The 20294-nt window shown below is 48.0% G+C and overlaps 1 protein-coding gene across 6 annotated transcripts in view; it reads right to left on the reverse strand.

Moving 5' to 3' along the window:
* Positions 1–6835: 6835 nt before the first annotated feature.
* Positions 6836–20294, reverse strand: part of APTX (aprataxin) — a 33250-nt gene continuing 19791 nt past the window's right edge. For 4 of the 6 annotated variants that reach the window (XM_050948300.1, XM_050948301.1, XM_050948303.1 and 1 more), the window contains 4 exons: positions 14150–14376; positions 8581–8688; positions 7526–7629; positions 6836–7188 (listed from right to left, as the gene is read on the reverse strand). In XM_050948300.1, the coding sequence (XP_050804257.1) occupies positions 7034–7188; positions 7526–7629; positions 8581–8688; positions 14150–14376 (594 nt within the window). In that variant the 3' untranslated portion in view covers positions 6836–7033. The remainder of the gene's footprint in view (positions 7189–7525; positions 7630–8580; positions 8689–14149; positions 14377–20294) is intronic. The other 2 variants (XM_050948302.1, XM_050948305.1) reach the window with 2 other exon arrangements.

Genomic DNA, 20294 nt, shown 5'->3' on the forward strand with positions numbered 1-20294 from the left:
TTTTCAAATATATTAATTTCAGTTACAACACAGAATACAAAGTGTACAGTGCTCATTTTATATTTTTCATTACAAATATTTGTACTGTAAAAAAACAAAATGTATTTTTCAGTTCACCTCATACAAGTACTGTAGTGCAATCTCTTTATCATGAAAGTTGAACTTATAAATGTAGAATTTTGTACAAAAAAAACCTGCATTCAAAAAATAAAACAATGTAAAACTTTAGCGCCTACAAGTCCACTCAGTCCTACTTCTTGGTCAGCTAGTCACTCAGACAAACAAGTTTGGTTACAATTTGCAGGAGATAATGCTGCCTGCTTCTTGTTTACTATGTCACCTGAAAGTGAGGAAAGGCGTTCTCATGGCACTGTTGTAGCCAGTGTTGCAAGATATTTACGTGCCAGATGCACTGAAGATTCATATGTCCCTTCATGCTTCAACCAGCATTCCAGAGGACATGCGTCCATGCTGATGATGGGTTCTGCTTGATAATGATCCAAAGCAGTGCGGACTGACGCATGTTCATTTTCATCATCTGAGTCAGATGCCACAAGCAGACTGATTTTCTTTTTTGGTGGTTCGGGTTCTGTAGTTTCTGCATCAGAGTATTGCTCTTTTAAGACTTCTAAAAGCATGCTCCACACCTCGTCCCTCTCAGATTTTAGAAGGCACTTCAGATTCTTAATCCTTGGGTCCAGTGCTGTAGCTATTTTTAGAAATCTCACATCGGTACCTTCTTTGCGTTTTGTCAAACCTGCTGTGAAAGTGTTCCTAAAATGAACATGTGCTGGGTCATCATCTGAGACTGCTATAACATGAAATATATGGCAGAACATGGGTAAAACAGAGCAGGGGACCTACACTTCTCCCCAAAGGAGTACAATCACAAATTTAATTGACACATTTTTTTAAATGAGCATCATCAGCATGGAAGCTTGTCCTCTGGAATGATGACTGAAGCATGAAAAGGCGCATGAATTATTAGCACATCTGGCAGGTAAATCTCTTGCGATGCCGGCTACAACAGTGCCACGAGAACGCTTGCTCTAACTTTCAGGTGACATTGTAAATAAGAGGCAGGCACCGTTATCTCCCGTCAATGTCGTAGCGATTGGCAGAATAAGAAGTGGGACTGAGTGGACTTGAAGGCTCTAAAATTTTACAGTTTTGTTTTTGAGTGCAGTTATGTAACTAAAAGAATCAATCTGCATTTATAAGTTACACTTTCATAATAAAGAGACTGCACTTCAGTACTTGTATCAGGTGAATTGAAAAATACTATTTCTTCTCTTTATCATTTTTACAGTGCATATATTTGTAATAAAAATTGAAGTGAGCACTGTGCACTTTCTAGCTTGTGTTGTAATTGAAATCAATATTGAAAGTACAGAAAAACATTCAAAAATATGTTACACATTTCAACTGGTATCTCTTGTTATAAATGCAATTAATTGCAATTAAATTTGAGTTAATCTTGTGAGTTAACTGTGATTAATTGACAGCCCTAGATTGAAGAGCCCATTAAGTATTTGTTCCTGAGAACGGACTCCCCTTTCCTCTCCAGGGAGACCTTGTGTGGTAAGGCCGCTTGGTGAAGTAAGCAGCATGCACATCCCCCCAAGGTACCTTTGTCTCCCGGTAAGTTCCAGGTACAATACAGCCATAGGGCAGCAGTAATGAGAAGCCTCTTCCTGCTCACTAGGTTAGCCTTTTATACTGCTTGGGTTCTTCAGTGGCTGCGCTAATTACTTGTGAACGTGTCAGGCTGTTAACAGTGCCCTGTCATCCACCGCCTTCATTTCCTCAGCTCGGTTAGGGCCCATTTTCCACTAGGACTCAATTTTCTGCCTGACCGAGCTCTACCTTCCTTATGGAGGCAGTGATCTCTCACTGCCCCTGCAGTTTTCTTGTCTGCTTTTTCATGGGCCACCCATGGGGGCTTCCATCCTCGTCACAGAATAAGCACTGCTTAGGTGAGGGTTACCCTACAACTCAATTTCCTCCCATGGGTCAGCCTACAGATGCTGGCTCTGGATTTGCCTGTTCCTTTGTAGAGCACACGGGGGTTTCTTCCCCAACAGACCCCTCCCACTCCAAGGGTCTCTGAGCCCCCTTAAACCTGTAATGGGTTAAGAAGCCCACGTAACTTGGCTGACATCTGACCCAAAGGACCAATAAGTGGACAAGAGACTTTCAAATCTTGGTGCGGGGAAGCCTTTTGTTTGTGCCCTTTCTTTTGGGGCTTGTTCGCTCTTGGGACTAAGGGCTTGGCTACACTGGAGAGTTACAGCGCTGGTGGTGGCTTTAAAGCGCAGCAACTCACACACCATCCACACTTGCCAGGCACATCCAGCGCTGTATCTCCCTGGATAAAGCGCTGGCTGTACTCCACCTCTGCCTGGGGAATAACGATTGCAGCGCTGGTGCTGCAGCGCTGCTCTGCCAGTGTGGCCACCAAAAGCGCTGTTATTGGCCTCCAGAGGTATTCGGAGGTATCCCAGAATGCCTGTTCAGTCACTCTGCTCATCAGTTCGCACTCTACTTCCCTGACCTCAGGTGACCCGCCCTTTAAATGCCCCAGGAATTTTAAAAATCCCCTTCCTGTTTGCTCAGCCAGGTGTGGAGTGCAATCAGTGAATCTTTCCAGGTGACCATGCCTCCACGCTCCAAACGAGCCCCAGCATGGAGCAATGGCGAGTTGCTGGACCTCATCAGTGTTTGGGGGGAGGAAGCTGTGCAGTCACAGCTGCGCTCCAGCCGTAGGAATTACGATATCTTTGGGCAGATATCAAGGGCCATGATGGAAAGGGGCCATGACTGGGACACGCTGCAGTGCAGGGTTAAAGTGAAGGAACTGCGGCGTGCCTACTGCAAAGCCCGTGAGGGAAACCGGCACTGCTCCCACGACCTGCCATTTTTACAAAGAGCTGGACGCGATACTTGGGGGTGACCCCACCGCCAGTCCGAGGACCACGATAGACACTTCAGAGCGTGGGGGGGAGGAGGAGGAGGGGGAAACCGAGAGTGAGGGTACTGGGGTGGGGGGAGACACCCCAGAGTCCCAGGAAGCATGCAGCCAGGAGCTCTTCTCAAGCCAGGAGGAAGGCAGAGTCTCGCAGCAGCCGGTACTTGGTGAACGACAAGCAGAGGAGCGGGGTCCTGGTAAGCAGCTTTTATTTTCAGTACGGAAATGTTTTGGGAGAGGAGGGAGGGCCAGGGCTACACGAATGCCTAGATGTGGAATAGCCCATTGATGTGGTGTATCACGTCGCGGTAATTGGCCTCGGTAATCTCTTCAAAAGTTTCAGCCAGAGCGTGGGCAATGCGCTTGCACAAGTTTATTGGGAGAGCCACTGCGGTCCTTGTCCCAGTCTGGCTAATGCGTCCGCGCCCCTGTGCCGCGAGGGGTGGGGGGACCATTGCTGCACACAGGCAAGCTGCATAGGGGTCAGGGCAGAATCCGCATTGCTGTAGAAGACCCTCCCGCTCTTCCCAGGCGACCCGCAGCAGCGAGATATCTTCCAGGATCAACTCCTGTGGAAAATGTTGGGAGACTGTTCAGTGTAGGTGCTCCCTGCAGCTGTTTGCTTTCCCCAACGCACAGAAACCCCAGTACAGCCCTGAAGCAATCAGTCCCCCTTACTCACCATTTCGGGGCTCCTGTGGGTTGTGTGTGGTCTCTTTGGTATGGGAAAATTACGCTATTGTGAAGACTGTAAACTCCTTCACTGTGTGGGAATAACTGTCTGATATAAACAATGCTGCTTCTGTTAACTGTCGCCTTTTTTGCCTTTCTACAAGCAACCTTGAGTTCTCGGCTGCCTGTGTTATCAACAGCTCAAAGACTCCAAAACCTCTGGAAGAAGTCGCGAAAAAGCAAAGAAGACCTGCTGCAAGCAGTTATGGATCACTCTGCCAGAGAGAATCAAAAAGTGCAGGACTGGAGGGAAAGGGAAAACAGAATCTGCCAGAAAAATGCAGCAGCCAGGAAGAAAAGCACAAGCCAGCTGATAAGCATCCTGGCACACCAATCCAGGCACTCATAGCCATGCAGGCAGAGCACTACTGGGCCGCCCCCCTCCCCCCTTCCCGTCCCAAAGCTCTTTCCCTTGTGCCCCAATGTCAGCTCCAAACCCCCTTCCCCTGCATCCAGGTTCTTACCACCACCAGCTGCCTCCAACACCTGTACGTTCACCAACCAGCCCTGAGAACTACGACCCTTACCCTCTGAACTCAACCCCCATCACCATGCAGTAGAGTCATCCTGAAGTGCAGCAGTCATTGCACAGCACTCCAGACAGGACATATTCAAACCTGTGACTATACAGTTCCTCACCCCACCCCCCTGCCCTTTTAGGTTCCCAAAATGTTAGGAGTCTGTCAATAAAGTTATTTTCTTTTCAGTAAATGAATTCTTGGCTTTGAAAACAGTCTTTATTATTGCAGAAAGTCAAAAGATACCTTAGCCCAGGAAAGAATCAGGCACTGCAAATCAGCTTAGGAAAAACAGATTCCTACTAACACTGTAACCACTGCACTTCACTCCCGTGCAAGGCACCAAACATTACTGTTGGTTTTCAGCCTCAAATTCCTCCCTCAAGGCATCCCTGATCCTTGTAGCCCTGTGCTGGGCCTCTCTAGTAACCCTGCTCTCTGGCTGTGCAAATTCAGCCTCCAGGTGTTGAACCTCAGAGGTCCATGCCTGACTGAATGTTTCACCCTTCCCTTCACAAATCTTATGGAGGGTACAGCATGTGGATATAACTGCGGGGATGCTGCTTTCCCCCAAGTCTAGCTTCCCATACAGAGATCGCCAGCGCCCCTTTAAACGGCCAAAAGCACACTCCACAGTCATTCGGCACCAGCTCAGCCTGTAGTTGAACCAGTCCTTGCTCCTGTCAAGCCTCCCTGTGTACGGTTTCATGAGCCAAGGCATTCACGGGTGAGCGGGGTCTCCAAGGATCACAATGGGCATTTCAACGTCCCCTACTGTGATCTTCCGCTCTGGGAAAAAAGTCCCTGCCTGCAGCTTCCTGAACAGGCCAGTGTTCCGAAAGATGTGTGCATCATGCACCTTTCATTGACATTAGCACAGGCTGGCCTGGAAACACTCACGGTGATCCACAAGCACCTGGAGAACCATAGAGAAATACTCCTTCCAATTAACGTACTTGGATGCTAGGTGGGGTGGTGCCAGAATAGGAATATGCATCCTATCTGTCGCCCCTCCACAGTTAGGGAAACCCATTTGTGCAAAGCCATCCACAATGTCCTGCACATTCCTCAGAGTCACGGTTCTTCTTAGCAGGATGCGATTAATGGCCCTGCAAACTTGCATCAAAACAATTCCAACGGCCGACTTTCCCACTCCAAACTGGTTCCCAACCGATCGGTAGCTGTCTGGAGTTGCCAGCTTCCAGACTGCAATAGCTACCTGCTTCTCCACCGGCAGGGCAGCCCTCAATCTTGTGTTCTTGTGCCGCAGGGTGGGGGCAAGCTCAGCACACAGTCCCATAAAAGTGGCTTTTCTCATCCGAAAGTTCTGCAGCCATTGCTTGTCATCCCAGACTTCCATGACGATGTGATCCCACCACTCAGTGCTTGTTTCCCAAGCCCAAAAGCAGCGTTCCACGGTGCTGGGCATTTCCGTGAATGCCAGCAGCAATTTCATGTCGTACGCGTCAGGCGACTCGCAATCATCGTTAAACTCCTCATCACTTTGGACCTTAAGGAATAGCTCAACAGCCAAACGTGATGTGCTGGCGAGACTCGTCAGCATACTCCTCGGCAGTTCGGGCTCCATTTCCCACAGAAATCGTGCTGCACAGAAACCGTTGAGAGAGTCAAGATGGTACCAAATGTGGATGGAAAAACAGGGATTGCTGGGATGTTAAGCGATGCATCACGGGGCGTTGGGACAGGAAGCAGAATGACCCGCCCCCTCTGCCCCCTTCCCACGCCAAAACGGGATGAGGTGCTCTGTGGGATAGCTGCCCATAATGCAGGACTCCCAACAGCACTGCAAATGCTGCAAATGTGGCCACACTGCAGCGCTTTCCCTACACAGCTGTACGAAGACAGTTGTAACTCCCAGTGCTGCACATCTGCAAGTGTAGCCAAGGCCTAAGAGGGATCGGACATCAATCCAGGCTCTCCAAATCTTTCTGAACCAGTCTCTCATATTTCAAACTTGTAAGTAACAGCCAGGCAAGGCGTGTTAGTTTTATCTTTGTTTTCTCAACTTGTAAATGTTCCTTTTGCTAGAGGGTTTACCTCTGTTTGCTGTAACTTTGAACCTAAGGCTAGAGGGGGTTCATCTGGGCTCTTTAAATCTGATTACCCTGTAAAGTTATTTTCCATCCTGATTTTACAGAGATGATTTTTACCTTTTTCTTTAATTAAAATTCTTCTTTTAAGAACCTAATTGATTTCTCATTGTTTTAAGATCCAAGGGTTTTGAATCTGTGTTCACCAGAACTAATTGGTGAGGGTATACTCTCAAGCCTACCCAGGAAAAGGGGTATAAGGACTTGGGGGTGAGGGGGAGAAATTAGTCTCAAATCTGCCCAGGAAATGGAGGGTTAAAGACTTGAAAAATCTTTGGGAAAAGGCAGAGTTCCAAGTGGCTGTCCCCTAAAATTTGAAACACGCTTGGTGGTGGCAGCTTACCGTTAACCTAAGCTGGTAAATAAGCTTAGGGGGCTTTCATGCGGGTCCCCACATCTGTACCCTAGAATTCAGAGTTGGGAAGAAACCTTGACAACTCCCCAAAAACCCTTGAGAGACTTCCCAGTCAGATACAGTGCAGGACCACAGTGAATCTACAAAATACTGAACTTGAGGCTACTTTATTTGTCTTCTGAAAAGTTAATAAAGAAGTGTCAGTCGTATGCTGTTTGTACTAGCAAGGAACCTTTCCAGGATTGAATTTGTAATTCAGCTAAAAACAAAAATCTGTGCAACTTGACAAAAAGTTTTGGGGGATTGTTTTTAGCCTTAGACCGATCAGCATTCAGAGTGATTTTTACAGTTACTTTGGCCAATGTTTCTTGAGATGTTCCTTTAGCTGTGGAATGGTAGACTGGTGTTGCTTGCACACATGACATCTGAGGGGCAACTTGAGGAGCTCAGAGGTCCCTTCTTTAACCAGAACTTTTCCTTTGGTCTTTACCATCTCTATCACATCTGAAGGAAACAAAGACATTTGGTATCTATGAGGAGTGTGCACACTGCTTTACCTATACAGCATTTTATCACTGCAGAATAGGATTGTTCTACCCCAACATTCCACATTCTTTCTTCAGCTATTCCACCTGGAAATAGAAGAGGCTGTCCCATTGTTAAACATAAAGCCAATCAAATGCTGTGTGCTAGTTTTGTCAGAAAACCAATGTTACCCAATATCCAAAACTAAGCAGGACCTTCCACTTTTTCTAACACAGTTTAAGATTTATATTAGCTTTGAAAATACATGAAAATGATAAAATTATACATCATGGAGTAAATTTTATAAAGTCTTTACCTTGAGAGTTTAAGAAGTATTCTGTAGTAAAAGAATTCCAATGCTTTTTGTTTTTAAGGCAAGGGGAATCAAAATCCTGGCTGATTACATGGAGATGTACGTGACTGAAACACAAGTAATCATGATTTTACATTTACAAAAGAATTACACCAACGTTAGCTAGATAAGCATGTTAAAGGATTCTATCCTTTCCCTACTAAGCACTGTGGCACAAGTTCACACCTGCCCTAAACAGATCCAGTTCTTCTGGATGTCTCTGGGACATTTTCATCAGGGATGTAAGTTACATGTGGGGATCAAACAGCTGTAAATGGTAACTCACAGGGAGTTAACTTAGACATTGATGAAAATGGTGTTAGCAAGGAAGGCAACTCACAAGGTTGTGTAGGATAAAACAAGGTGATTAGGAGGCAGAAAGGAATGCAGCCCAGAATTACTTCTAGTGCAACTCCAATGAATGCCACACTCTCAGCAGGTGGTTTTTCCCGGGGGCGGGGGAGGGCATGCATGTGTCTTGGCGGGCAACATTAAGTCAGGGGACTTAGGAAAGCACTTTAGCCCAAGTTTATATGTGAGTCGGAGCCTTTGGCTCTATCTGTACTACAAATTCAACCACTTCTCACAACCTGGTGGCAACATGGTCATCCCATAAATCAGCTGTAATTTGTAGGACAGCCTGGACCTTAACTGTGCTTTGTAACCAGGTTAAAGCCTTGGTCAAGGCTCAAGACAAAATGTAGTTCTTCAAGATGTGATACAGACATGTATTCCATTTAGGTGTGTGTATGCCCAGTGCACCGGAGCCAGCAAACTTTGCCTAACAGTACCCACAGGGGGCGGCACTTGCACCTCAAGACTATACCCCCTCCTCTGGCTAGATGAAGTGGTGCTGCCTTGACCCTTCCTTCACACCAAATGCCCACAGATGCAGAGGGGATGTAGGCTGGGTCATAGAATACACGTCTGCATCACATCTCAAACAGTTACACAAGTAAACATTTCTTTGAGTAGACGCAAACATGCATTCCACTTAGTGAGTCGCAAGCAACACTCACAGAAAGTGGGGTAAGTGATCGACTATCAGAGTGGTACTCTTTGCGATCCAGAACAGCCACAGCCCGACTTCCTCCTGGCAGATCACACTCCAGTGTTCTCTTCCTTGCCTATAGAATAATGCATCGCACTTGTATTGTCAGGAAATACATGAACCATTGAGCCCCTGATGCAGTCTAGCAAAGTGTGACAGGTATCGTAGATGGCCCAAAGCTCCAGCACACTGATATGCAGGAGTGAAGCTTCCTGCTCCGACCACAGATCGTGGACTCTCAGCAACCCCAGATGTGCTCCCCAACCCATCAGGGAGGCATCAGTGACAACAATCCTAGTTGGTAAGGGCGGGGTGAAAGTGCGCCAGTAGGGGTAAGAAGTGGCTGTCGGTATTGTCCCATATACAGCCGATGTCGAAGTGCTGCCTTTTGCCCCCTCCCCCCCGTTGGGGTGGAGGAATGGGGCAGCTGCCCCCGGACCCAGCAATTTAAAAGCGGCTGGAGCCAGGTCCCCACAGAGGTAAGTCTTCTACGTTACCTTCACCTCGGGTAAGGGAAGGTCCTGAACCATCTGCCAGGATGGAGTCTAGGATCAATAGAGGGAGGCAGAGCAAACTGTCCAAAGGGTGAAGGGTTGGAAGGTGGGCTGCTCTTGAGCTACCTTTGAAGAAGGCAAAGATGCAGCCTTGCAAACTGAACCAGCTGAGTGAATGCAGACATGCAGCTCAAGCACCTCAGGCACTTCCGAACTGTCATGGACGGCTGAGACTGCAGAGTGAGACAAAGGCACCACATCACGTGAAAATGGTCAGCAAAAATACTTTCCAACTCACAGAGTCTGTTAGGGCCCCAGTGAACTCAATTTTCTGAGTGGAGACCAAAGGTGACTTTTCAGTGTTTAGGATGAGATCCAGAGGGTTGAGTAAGCACAGCATAACGTGTATGTGAGAGAGAACATCTCTGGACCTGCCCCTTAGTAGCTAGTTGGCCAGATACAGGAAGACAAGGATTCCCTTCTTCCTGAGGTACGCTGTCACCATGACCATACATTGGGTAAAAACCTGGGGGGCAGAAGACAGACTGAAAAGAAGGATGTGCACTGAAAATGGTGGTTCACCATGACAAATTGGAAAAATCTTCAGTGGCTTGGGAGAATCGCCACATGGAAGTAAGTGTCCTGAAGGTCCAGAGCAGCAAACCAGTTGTTTTGAGACAACACGGGGAGGGATACTGCAAGGGGACTACTCAGAACCTGAGGTCTCTGATATATTTGTTGAAGTTGCAGAGATTGAGGACAGGGAACCAGATTTGGGAACCAGAAAGTACCATGAATAAAAACTTTGACACTGGCACTCCGGAGGGACCTCATCCACAACTCCCAAAGCCAGACCTGTATCTCATGAGAGGGGTCCCTGAAGAGGAAGAGACAGAGTGGGGAGGTAGAGTGCAGGAGAACTGGATAGCATAGCCCAATGTGATGGTGTTTAGGGCCCAGCTGTTGGTGGTAACTGAGCACCAAACGTTGTGAAAGTGAGCTAGCCTGTCCCCAAATGTCAGGGACCAGGGTAGTGGAAGTCATGACTGGAACTCTGCTCTGCACAAATAAGTCAAAATGGGTCCGGGGGGAGGGGGGAGAGATAGCTCAGTGGTTTGAGCATTGGCATGCTAAACCCAGGGTTGTGAGTTCAATCCTTAAAGGGGCCACTTAGGGATCTAGGGCAAAACTCAGTACTTGGTCCTGTTAGTGAAGGCAGGGGGCTGGACTGGATGACCTTTCAAGGTCCCTTCCAGTTCTAGGAGATGGGTATATCTCCAATTATTATTATGTCAACTGGCTGAACCCAGAACCTGAATGTCTCTGCCCCTGGTAGTTCAACTTTCTCAGGGGAGGAAAAGATTGTCCAAAGAGGCAGTTCAGGCAGTATTGTTGCTGTGACCACCATACTGGCAATTTTGCACTGCCTGTGTATACTCCCCCAAGGAACATACACTAGCTCTAGAATCCTTGAAGGATTTCAGTTTTGTTTGAAAAGAGAACCTGACCGTTGAAATCCTATATAGCTGATGCACATCTGGAGCAATACCCAACTTCTGCAGCCAGGATGCCATCCTCATGGTTACCACTGAGGCCATCGCTCTGACGGAAGTATTCACTACATCTAACACAAACTGTAGCAACGTTCTGGGCACCAAGAAGCCCTCAGCAATAAATGCCTGAAATTCCTCCCTGGAGGTTTCAGGCAGCTGGTCTGTAAATTTAGACAGTCATCCAATTTACCTGTGTCAACAGTGAAAACGGCATAGCCAGCACCCACTATGCCTCTATTGTCTCCAGTGCTGGGAGTGGCGTCAGTCCCAAAATCAGCAGACAGTGTAGAGGTGGAGGGCAGGGAGTGCCACCACAGTAATATCAGTAGCATGAAATGCAGCGGTGCTAAGGAGTTTTCTGGTGCCAATGGGGTTCGTTGTGCTGAGCCCGGCACCAGACTCAGTTCCACAGATGGTGGTAAGGCAACATCAGGATGCGGTACCAACAGACTCAAAGGTTCAGCAGCCTGTCCAGACAGCGAAGCTGTGGATGACATAGCTGTGGAGAAGTCCTGAATCAAAGCAGAGCTCGGGATGGAAAGGCAGAGGAGGTCCACCATCGCTACCACCCGATATGCTGCTGATGTGGACACCATCAATGTCAGCATTACCCTTGTCAGTACCGGACTCAACGGACGCCCTGGGGCTGGAACCAGGGTCAGCGATATGGGGCCTCTCACATCCCTATGTGGTACTGGGGAGTGGTGGAACAGAGGCTCCATCCCACATGCCAGCAGTAGCCATACTTTTCCTGGAGGAGTAAGAAGAGTCTCCTTGAGATCTCGAGTGTCACGCTTGGTCTTGAGACCTTTTCTTTGGTGCATTCAAAGGAGAGTGGTTTTACGCCTCTTTGGAGAGGCAGTGGCTCCAGAGCATGAGCCAGTACCACTCACGGATGGCAACCTCTGATCGGACGTGGGCCTTGGTACTGAAAAAGGCCTTGTGGCCTGCTTGAGAAGGCTCTGGTTCAGGCACAAGTCTCCAGCCACTTGAGTCCCTTTTGTGAACAATTTACAAACTGAAAACCACTCTTTGACGTGAGCCTCGCCTAAGCAGAGCAAGCACCTTGTGTGAGGGTCGTTGTTGGGGATCCCCCCCACACCAGACAACGTTGAAATCCTGCTGAGGGTATCACCAGGGAAAACTACTTTACTAAGCCAGGGTACCAACTAACTACATGCAATTAAGTCAAAGGATGAGGAATTGTGAGGTTAAGAACTACACAGCGCTCCCATTCCAGCCAAGGACGGATGGTAAGAAGGAACTAAGAGGGAAGGGGGGGGTTGAGATGGTGCCACAGCATGTAGCATGCGGAAGGGCTATGGCCACAAGGTGCAAGTGCTACCCTCTATTAGTACTGCTAGGCAAAATTCTCCAGCTCTGACGTGCTAGGTGCATACACGGCTACATCTACTCGAACAACCAGTCTGCACCATAAACTGGAACATTCACCACTCTGCTCCAATTTTTACCAGTGTTAGGAGAGCAAACCTTCATGTGGGCTTCAAAGAGAAGTCTACTTCTGACTTCTAGAAGATTAATTAAAGTTGCCATTTTCTTATAAAATTTTTCTACTTATTTTTAAAGATGCGATCATTATATATTTGAGTAAACAAAAAAAAATCTTGAGAATAATAAAGCATAGCTACTACTACCTGTTTAACTTTTATATAGTTTAAAACAGTGGCTCTCAAACTTTTATACTGGTGAACCCTTTCACATAGCAAGCCTATGAGTGCGACCCCCCCCCTAATAAATTAAAAACACTTTTTAATATATTTAACACTATTATAAATGCTAGACGCAAAGCAGAGTTTGGAGTGGAGGCTGACAGCTCGCGACCCCCCATGTAATAACCTTGCAACCAGCAATGAGCTCCCAAAATCCTAAGAACTGGTTCCCTACTGGGTCCTCGGCAGCATTTTGGCAGCGGCGTCTTCACTTGCTCCAAGTTTTCAGCAGTATTTCGGTTGCGGGTCCTTCACCCAGAGTGAGTGAAGGACCCGCTGCCGAAGACCCAGTAAGGAACCGCACAGTGAGTACAAGCCCCATGTGCCTGTCTCCTCCCCCACAATCCAACCCCAACCCACGTTCTGCCCTCGACTGCCCCCCCTCAGAACCCGCAACCCATCAACCCCCCCGCTCCTTGTCCCCTGACCACCCCCTCCCAAGACCCCCCACCCTAACTGCCCCCCAAGACCTCCCCACCCACCCAACTCGCCCTGTTCCCTGTCCCTGGACTGCCCTGACCCCATCCACCACCACCCTGACAGACCCCTGGAACGCCCACGCCTACCGAATCCCCCCCATTCCCTGACCACCCCCCGAGAACCTCTGCCCCATCCAACCCCCACTCCGCTCCCTGTCCCCGGGACTCCCTGTCCCTTATCCAAACCCCCCAGCCCCTTACCATGCCGCTTACCCCCACCTCCTCCCTCTCCCAGAGACTCAGCGCGCCGTGTCCAGCAGCAGCCCTGGACAGCGCTTCAGTGGCCTGGCTCCAGCGGGGCCTGAGCTCCCACCAGTTGGCCCAGAGCTCGCAGCCCCGCTCCCTTCTCCAACTCAGAGCCACGTAGTGAGCTCAGATCCCGCTGGAGCCACGTCACTGCAGCGCTGTCCAGGGCCGCTCCTGGACACGGCGCACTGAGGCTCCGGGAGAGGGGGGACGTGGGGGTAACCTGTATGGTAAGGGGCCAGGGGTTGGATAAGGGGCAGGGAGCCCCGGGGACAGGGAGGGGTGGGGGGGAGGGTTGGATGGGGCAGAGGTTCTGGGGGGGCGGAGGTCAGGGGACGGGGGGTTGAGTAGGGGGGAAAAGCGGAGGCGGGAGGACCCTCAGAGATTCTTGTGGGGGCCCCTGCAGGGCCCAGGGCAAGAGGCAAATTGCCCCACTTGCCTCTCCCCTCCCCGGGCAGCCCTGCCAACCCGTCCTCCCAGCCCCGGCCCGGCCCCCTTACCATGCCGCTCAAAGTGGCAGGAACTGCAGAGCTGCACTAGCGGCTCAGCACACTGTGGCTCTGTGAGGGGGGAGGGGGAGCTCAGGCAGGCCGGACAGGACGGTCCCGCAGGTCGGATGTGGCCCGCGGACCAGAGTTCGTCCACCCGCCCACCCCTTTAGCAACCGGTTCTACACCGGTTTCTAAATTTAACAACCGGCTCTTGCAAACCGGTGCAAACCGGCTCCAGGTCACCACTGCTTGCAACCCCCTGACGGGTCCTGACCCCCAGTTTGAGAACCTCTGGTTTAAATGGTCTGGATTGTTATGTTGCAGTCTCTACACCTGTTAATGACATCCAATATTCCTGTTTCTCGAGACTCAGACACTCATCATAAATCACAAGAATTTCAATTTGCAAATTTTCAAAATAAGGCCTTATCTCAGTAAATCAGAAAGGCTTGACTCCAGTACACAACTTGGCTATATAGGCATGAGATCTATACCACCTCCAGCAGATAACAGAAATAAAACTGGCTGAACAATCTAGCCTTACCTCATGCTGGGAACTGCATGGTAACCCAATCGGAACTCCAAGCTATCTTTATGCAGGCATTGTTGGATCAGCTTTTCCCCAACAGCATGCATGTGTTCTAGTAATTCAAGATGCTCTTTTGTTACTGATTTTAGACTGGAGATGGAGTCCCAGGGTAAGATTAGCCAGTGGTAACGAGCTTTGGGATATTTATCCTTAATGATTACAACCCTTTCATCTTTGTAAACCTAGGAGAGAGAGAGAGAGAAAAATCAAGGTTATTTACCATTGACTGGGGTTCCCTGGAACATCATAATAAAAATCAACTTGAATTATCCAAATATTTGGCTTCACTAATCCACACTTATATGCTCCATGCCAGTGTCACAGAACCATTCAAAAGCAGTTAGTGTGATATGGGGCCAATGTACATACAGGTGTACAGAGTGCACCTCTGAAACAAGGCAGGGCTAAACTTATTCCTTATTTCCAAAGCTGGGATGGAGGAAGGGTGAGTATGGATCTGTGGAGAAAATACATTTGGAGCTCTCCAGTGACTGTTAAGTACACTATTGTTTCCCCATCATAAACATACCTCCAGAGATCCATACTGACTGATTACCAAGGAATAAACACTTATCTGAGAGACAGTGGAGGAAAGAGTCTTGAGATTTTCTATTGGATTATATAAGTCTCCTATAAGCCATACTCAACACATTTTACTACCACCTGTGAAGTATTTGGATCAATATATCTCACCTTCTGGGCACTGCTCTGCAGGCAGCATAACCAAGATAATTTACAAAGACTTGCATGTGCAGTGAGATAAACAGGCCTTTCCACATCTGGTTTATAGATCTATAAATTCCAAGGCCCGAAGGGAGCGCTATGAGCATCTAGTTTGACCTCCTGTATAACACAGGTCAGAGAACTGCCCCACAATAATTCCTTTGAACTAGAACTGATCTTTTAGAGAAACCTCCAGTGTTGATTTAGGCAGACTGGCCGCCTAGGGTAAGGAGTCACTAGGCTGCAGCAGGCGCGCTCAGAGACTGCATTCAGCAGACCTTCTAGGACGGGACTCATGACCCCCTCGCATTAACAGAAATAATGAAGAGGCAAAAAGCTGTGAAAGCCTTGGTGCTCACTTGTCCAGCTAAGGTGGTTTCACCCAGAAAGCCACTTGTAAGGAGAGGTTGTAGAAGACATATCCCTAACTCCCTGAAGTCTCTGTATTTACTGAGGTCAGACCGAGATCGCTTGGCTGCGTGGGACACGCTTCTGGAGGGTGAAGGAATCCTTTCGTCAAACATTTCAGCAGAGGAGGCTCCAACAGAAATTTGCCATTTATTGCTTGTCAAACAGAAAGCAAGCACCACAGTGTTGTGCAAAGGCTTGTATTTTTAGTTGTCCAAAGCGGGTGAGAGATTTAAAAAGAATAGTCAGCCTGTTAAATAAAACAGGCAGAAGCTGTAGACTGACTGTAGTACAAAGAGAAGGAAGCACATTCAGGCTGGGAGACCTGTGACTAGGGCACGCAGGGCTCCTAGTGAGGTCAAAGATTGGTATGACAACGAGCCAAGCGATTCTAGAAACAAAAGGAGAAGTCTACTGCAATTCCAATTATATTCATTTCTTCACTAGGCAATTCCAGTCAGAGGAGTTTCCAACTCCTTTCTGGGCATTGCTTTTCTAGTGGGGGAAGGAAACATCACTTATTGGCAGCTGCTGGGTTGAATAACTAAGACTTGTGGATTGAACAGCTTGAGGGAATGAGTTTCACCATCCTGACTGACTCCTCCCCTGAGTGGGACCCTGGTAACTACCATCATACCACCGGCTCTTTGTTGGCCTGATCTTTAAAGCCATACCACCTACAAAGGGGGAAACAAATGACATCACCACCTCCACCAGCTTCAGCTAAATCCTCCACAGTTCCTGGGGAGACATAAAATTCAAGTTCCTACTGTTGCCCCTCCTCTATTATGGCATTTTCCTCCCCCATCTAATTTTTCCTCTTGCCTGTCTTTGCCTTCTGCCCAAGCAGGGTCTGGCTTGGCCAACCAAGACAAAGCCACCTTTTACAACACTTCTGTGAACAGAGGGCAGCCACTCGACCCTGGTAAGTGTTTGCCAGGTCTTGAAGTGGCTAGTAAGATTGCATGTTGTGTCTTTGCCCTCCCTGCAGTTAGGCTTCCAAGGAGACAGGCTTGGTTTTCCATCCCTGCTATCCTCTTCTTATACTTGTGTGTACATCTTCCTGGCTTTGGTTTAAAGGAAACAGAATCAAAGTTCAGTAACTCAAAACTGTACAAAACTGGCTCTCCTTCCTGCAACTAGGACAGATAATGCCATCTTTAACACCACCCAAAGCTGGCTAGCAGAAATTTCTCCCAATAAAAATTCCATACAACAAATGAAAAAAAGAATCAGAAAAATTGTTAAAATAAACTTTTACTCAACTTTTTAAGTTTCAAGTACTTTAACTGTTTCCCTTCTTTATTGGGCAGGCCTGGTCTACACTACAAAGTTAACAAGGTCAACGAAACCTGCCTTGGTCAGCCTTGTCGTACACACGTGGCTCCTATGGATGTAAGTGCCCTTTTACCCTGACTTAACACCACCGCCAAGAGCGGCATATAGCCAAAGCTGATCTTCTTGCGTCGACAGTGTCAGTGCAGACCCTGCATTACTTAGGGCGACTGCAGCTGTCCTCCAACAGCTGTCCCACAATGCCCCACACTGAACACTCTGGTCATCGTGAACTTCACTGGCGAGCCGTCATGGAGACCAGAAGAACCCTCCCCTTTAAAGCCCTGCAAATTTTTCAACTTCCTTTTCCTGGTTGCCTGACTTGGCGAGCACACCTAGCATCTCTCCATTGTTGAGTGCAACTGCCCACCTGACCATGCCAGCTACACGCTTCAGACACACTCCTGACTGGAGCAGACAGGAGATATTGGATCTCCTGGGCCTTCAGGGAGAGGAGGCTGTGCAGGTACAGCTCAGAACTTGCCCTAGAAACGTGGCTATCTCCAAACAGATTTCTCAGAGGATGCAGAAGGGCTACAACAGGGACCAGCAGCAGCGTTGCATGAAAGGCAAGTTGCTGCGGCAGGCACATGAGAAGGCCAGAAAGGCCTTCAACAATCAAGCTGGTGCCAAGCTACAGACCTGCCGCTTTTACAAAGAGCTGAATGCCCTAGTCAGTGGAGACTCCACCACTCCCAACAGTATCATGGATTCATCCGAGAAGCCAAAGTCACAGGCCCCTACCATGAACTGTGAGGAAGAGGAGGATGGGGGACAGATAACCAGGGGATCCAGCTACGCAGCAAGCCAGGACCTGTTTTTAACTCCAGCACAGTTCAGTCATAGAATCATAGAAGATTAGCGTGGAAGAGACCTCAGGAGGTCATCTGGTCCAATCCCCTGCTCAAAGCAGGACCAGTCACCAACTAAATCATCCAGCCAGGGCTTTGTCAAGCTGGGCCTTAAAAACCTTTAAGGAAGGAGATTCCAACACCTCCCTAGGTAACCCATTCCAGTGCTTCACCACCCTCCTCGTGAAAAAAAGTTTTTCCTAATATCCAACCTAGACCTCCCCCACAGCAACTTGAGACCATTGCTCCTTGTTCTGTCATCTGCTACCACTGAGAATGAAGCTGTGGAAGACAGCCTTGGAGAAGTTAGGCTGCTGGTCCTTTATTCAGTAGCCTGTCCAGACAGCGAAGTCTTAAAACACTGTCCTGAACCAAAGCAGATTCTGTTATAGAATAAAATTATATTACTCAGAACAAAAAATTCTTCTTTATTAGTTCTCAACATACACTGGCTGGCACTCAGCAGTTCTTGAAAGCGTCCAACTACTTGTCACTGTGCAGTGTCACACAACTCAGAAGATCATTCACAAACAAAATCCAAGGATGCATTAACAATGTTATATTCCTGTATATACATACAAAGCATTTACCACAATTCATAGTGGGCTGCAAAAGAGCAGAGCCAAGTGTAGCATACCACTATGCTGTATGCTACTCTGGCTCACAGTTACAAAGCTCTTTCATAGCTTCCCTGAACTGTATAGCTCCACACTGAGCTCTTTTAATGGCCTTCTGTCTGGCAGTTCAGATTCAGTAGCCATATGCTCCACCTCTGCCCTCCACCCCATGGAAAGTTTTCCCTCTTTGCTTCAGATATTATGCAGGACACTGCAGGCAATTATGACCATTGGTATATTTTTCTCATTGAGGTTCAATCTTGTGAGTAAACAACACCAGCAACCCTTCAAATGACGAAAAGCATATTTGACTGTCATTCTGCACCTCCTGAGCCTGTAGCTGAAGTACTCCTTGGTGCTGTCAAGGTGCCCATTGTACAGCTTCATGAACATGGGAAGAAGGGGTAGACTGAGTTGCCCAGGATCACTATCAGCATTTCAACATCACCAATGTTGAGAAAGAAAGTCCTTGCTTGCAACTTTCGGAACTATCCTGGGTTCTTAAAGGTGTGAGTGTCATGCACCTTCCGTGACCAGTCCACCACACTGATGTAGATGAAGCATCCCCAGTGATCCATCAACACTTTCATAACCATAGAAAAGTACGCCATTTCTGTTGATGTACTCTGTAGCAAGGTGGGCTAGTGCCAAAAAGGGATATGCGTGCAGTCTATTGCTCCATGGCAGTTCGGGAACCCCACAGCTGCAAATCCATCTACTACATCTTGCACGTTGCAGAGAGTCAGTCCTGCACACTTGCATGACAACAGCCCCTGCAGTAGATTTCCTGACTTCAAATTGATTCCCAGTTGATTGGCAGCAATCCAGCATTGCACGTTTCCACAGTGCGATCGCCACTCATTTCTCCACTGTTGGTGCAGCTCTCAATTTAATGTCCCTGCACTGGAGGACTGGGACACGTTTGGCACACACATCCAGGAATGTGGCCTTGTACATCCTAAAGTTCTGCAGCTATTGCTCATTATCTCAAACCTGCATAATAGTGCGATCCCACCAGTTAGTTCTTGTTTCTGAGGCCCAGAACCAGTGTTCCACCATCTTGCAGCTGCTCCGTGACCACCAACAACCTAGAATCGGGTCTTGCTATGTCCCACAGCAATCTGTCCTCCAAGGAATCATCATGTTCCCTGCATATCTTCTTTCAGCTCTGCAAATACTGCAGAATGTTGCACCCTGTTCTTGCAACAGTCATGACAGAAGTGCAGAGCTATGCAGGCTCCAGACCACGTGGGTTTGTGGGATTTTGAGGAAAAAAAATGCAAAAATCATGGGATATAGATCACATTATGGGATGGAGACAGTTGCAAACTGAGAAGTTGACCCCATGTTTCCAGTCATCCCAATTGACTCACTTTGGCTCCATCATGCATTGCCAAAAGACTGGACGGTGGCAAGTTGTCTGCCATATGGAGAAAGACTTGCATTTGTGAGGTAAGCAATCCAAGAACAAAACTATCCAGGCTTATACTAGAACTCAATCTCTTGATGCAGTAGAATCATATAACCGAAGGGGGGTCAAGATCCAAGTCTGTTTGGCAAAGTCTCTCTGGCTGAGAACAGCAAAGTGAGGGGAAACTTATGTAATGTCAAGAGGGCCAAATACTAGAATAAGTGAGCCCAAACTAAAGCTGCTATGATCCTAGCAGCGCTCTCTTATGCTGTATTCCATAATAGTTTGGGAAACACCCACCTCCAACTCCTTTTAGCTGAAGGGCACCAGTCAGTCCCAGCCAGCCCTTTCCTTCTCTGGTCTAATGATAGGAGCAACTCCAGGTAATTCAGCTGGAAAGGTCTCAGAAGAAGCAGGAAGCCACTGTCTTCCAAGGACCTTCCACCAAGATTGTCTTTCACCTGATCTCACCCACCTTGCTGGCATTCCTAAGTTGGTTGAACTTCAGGACCTAGTGCAAAGTCCAACTACTCACCCACCAAAAAATTTAATAATTGGAGATATACCTATCTCCTAGAACTGGAAGGGACCTTGAAAGGTCATCAAGTCCAGCCCCCTGCCTTCACTAGCAGAACCAAGTACTGATTTTTGTCCCAGATCCCTAAGTGGCCCTCTCAAGGGTTGAACTCATAACCCTGGGTTTAGCAGGCCAATGCTCAAACCACTGAGCTATCCCTCCCCCCACTCAGGCATTT

This window comes from Gopherus flavomarginatus, chromosome 3 (genome assembly GCF_025201925.1).
Source record: "Gopherus flavomarginatus isolate rGopFla2 chromosome 3, rGopFla2.mat.asm, whole genome shotgun sequence".
In the NCBI taxonomy this organism is placed as follows: Eukaryota; Metazoa; Chordata; order Testudines; family Testudinidae; genus Gopherus; species Gopherus flavomarginatus.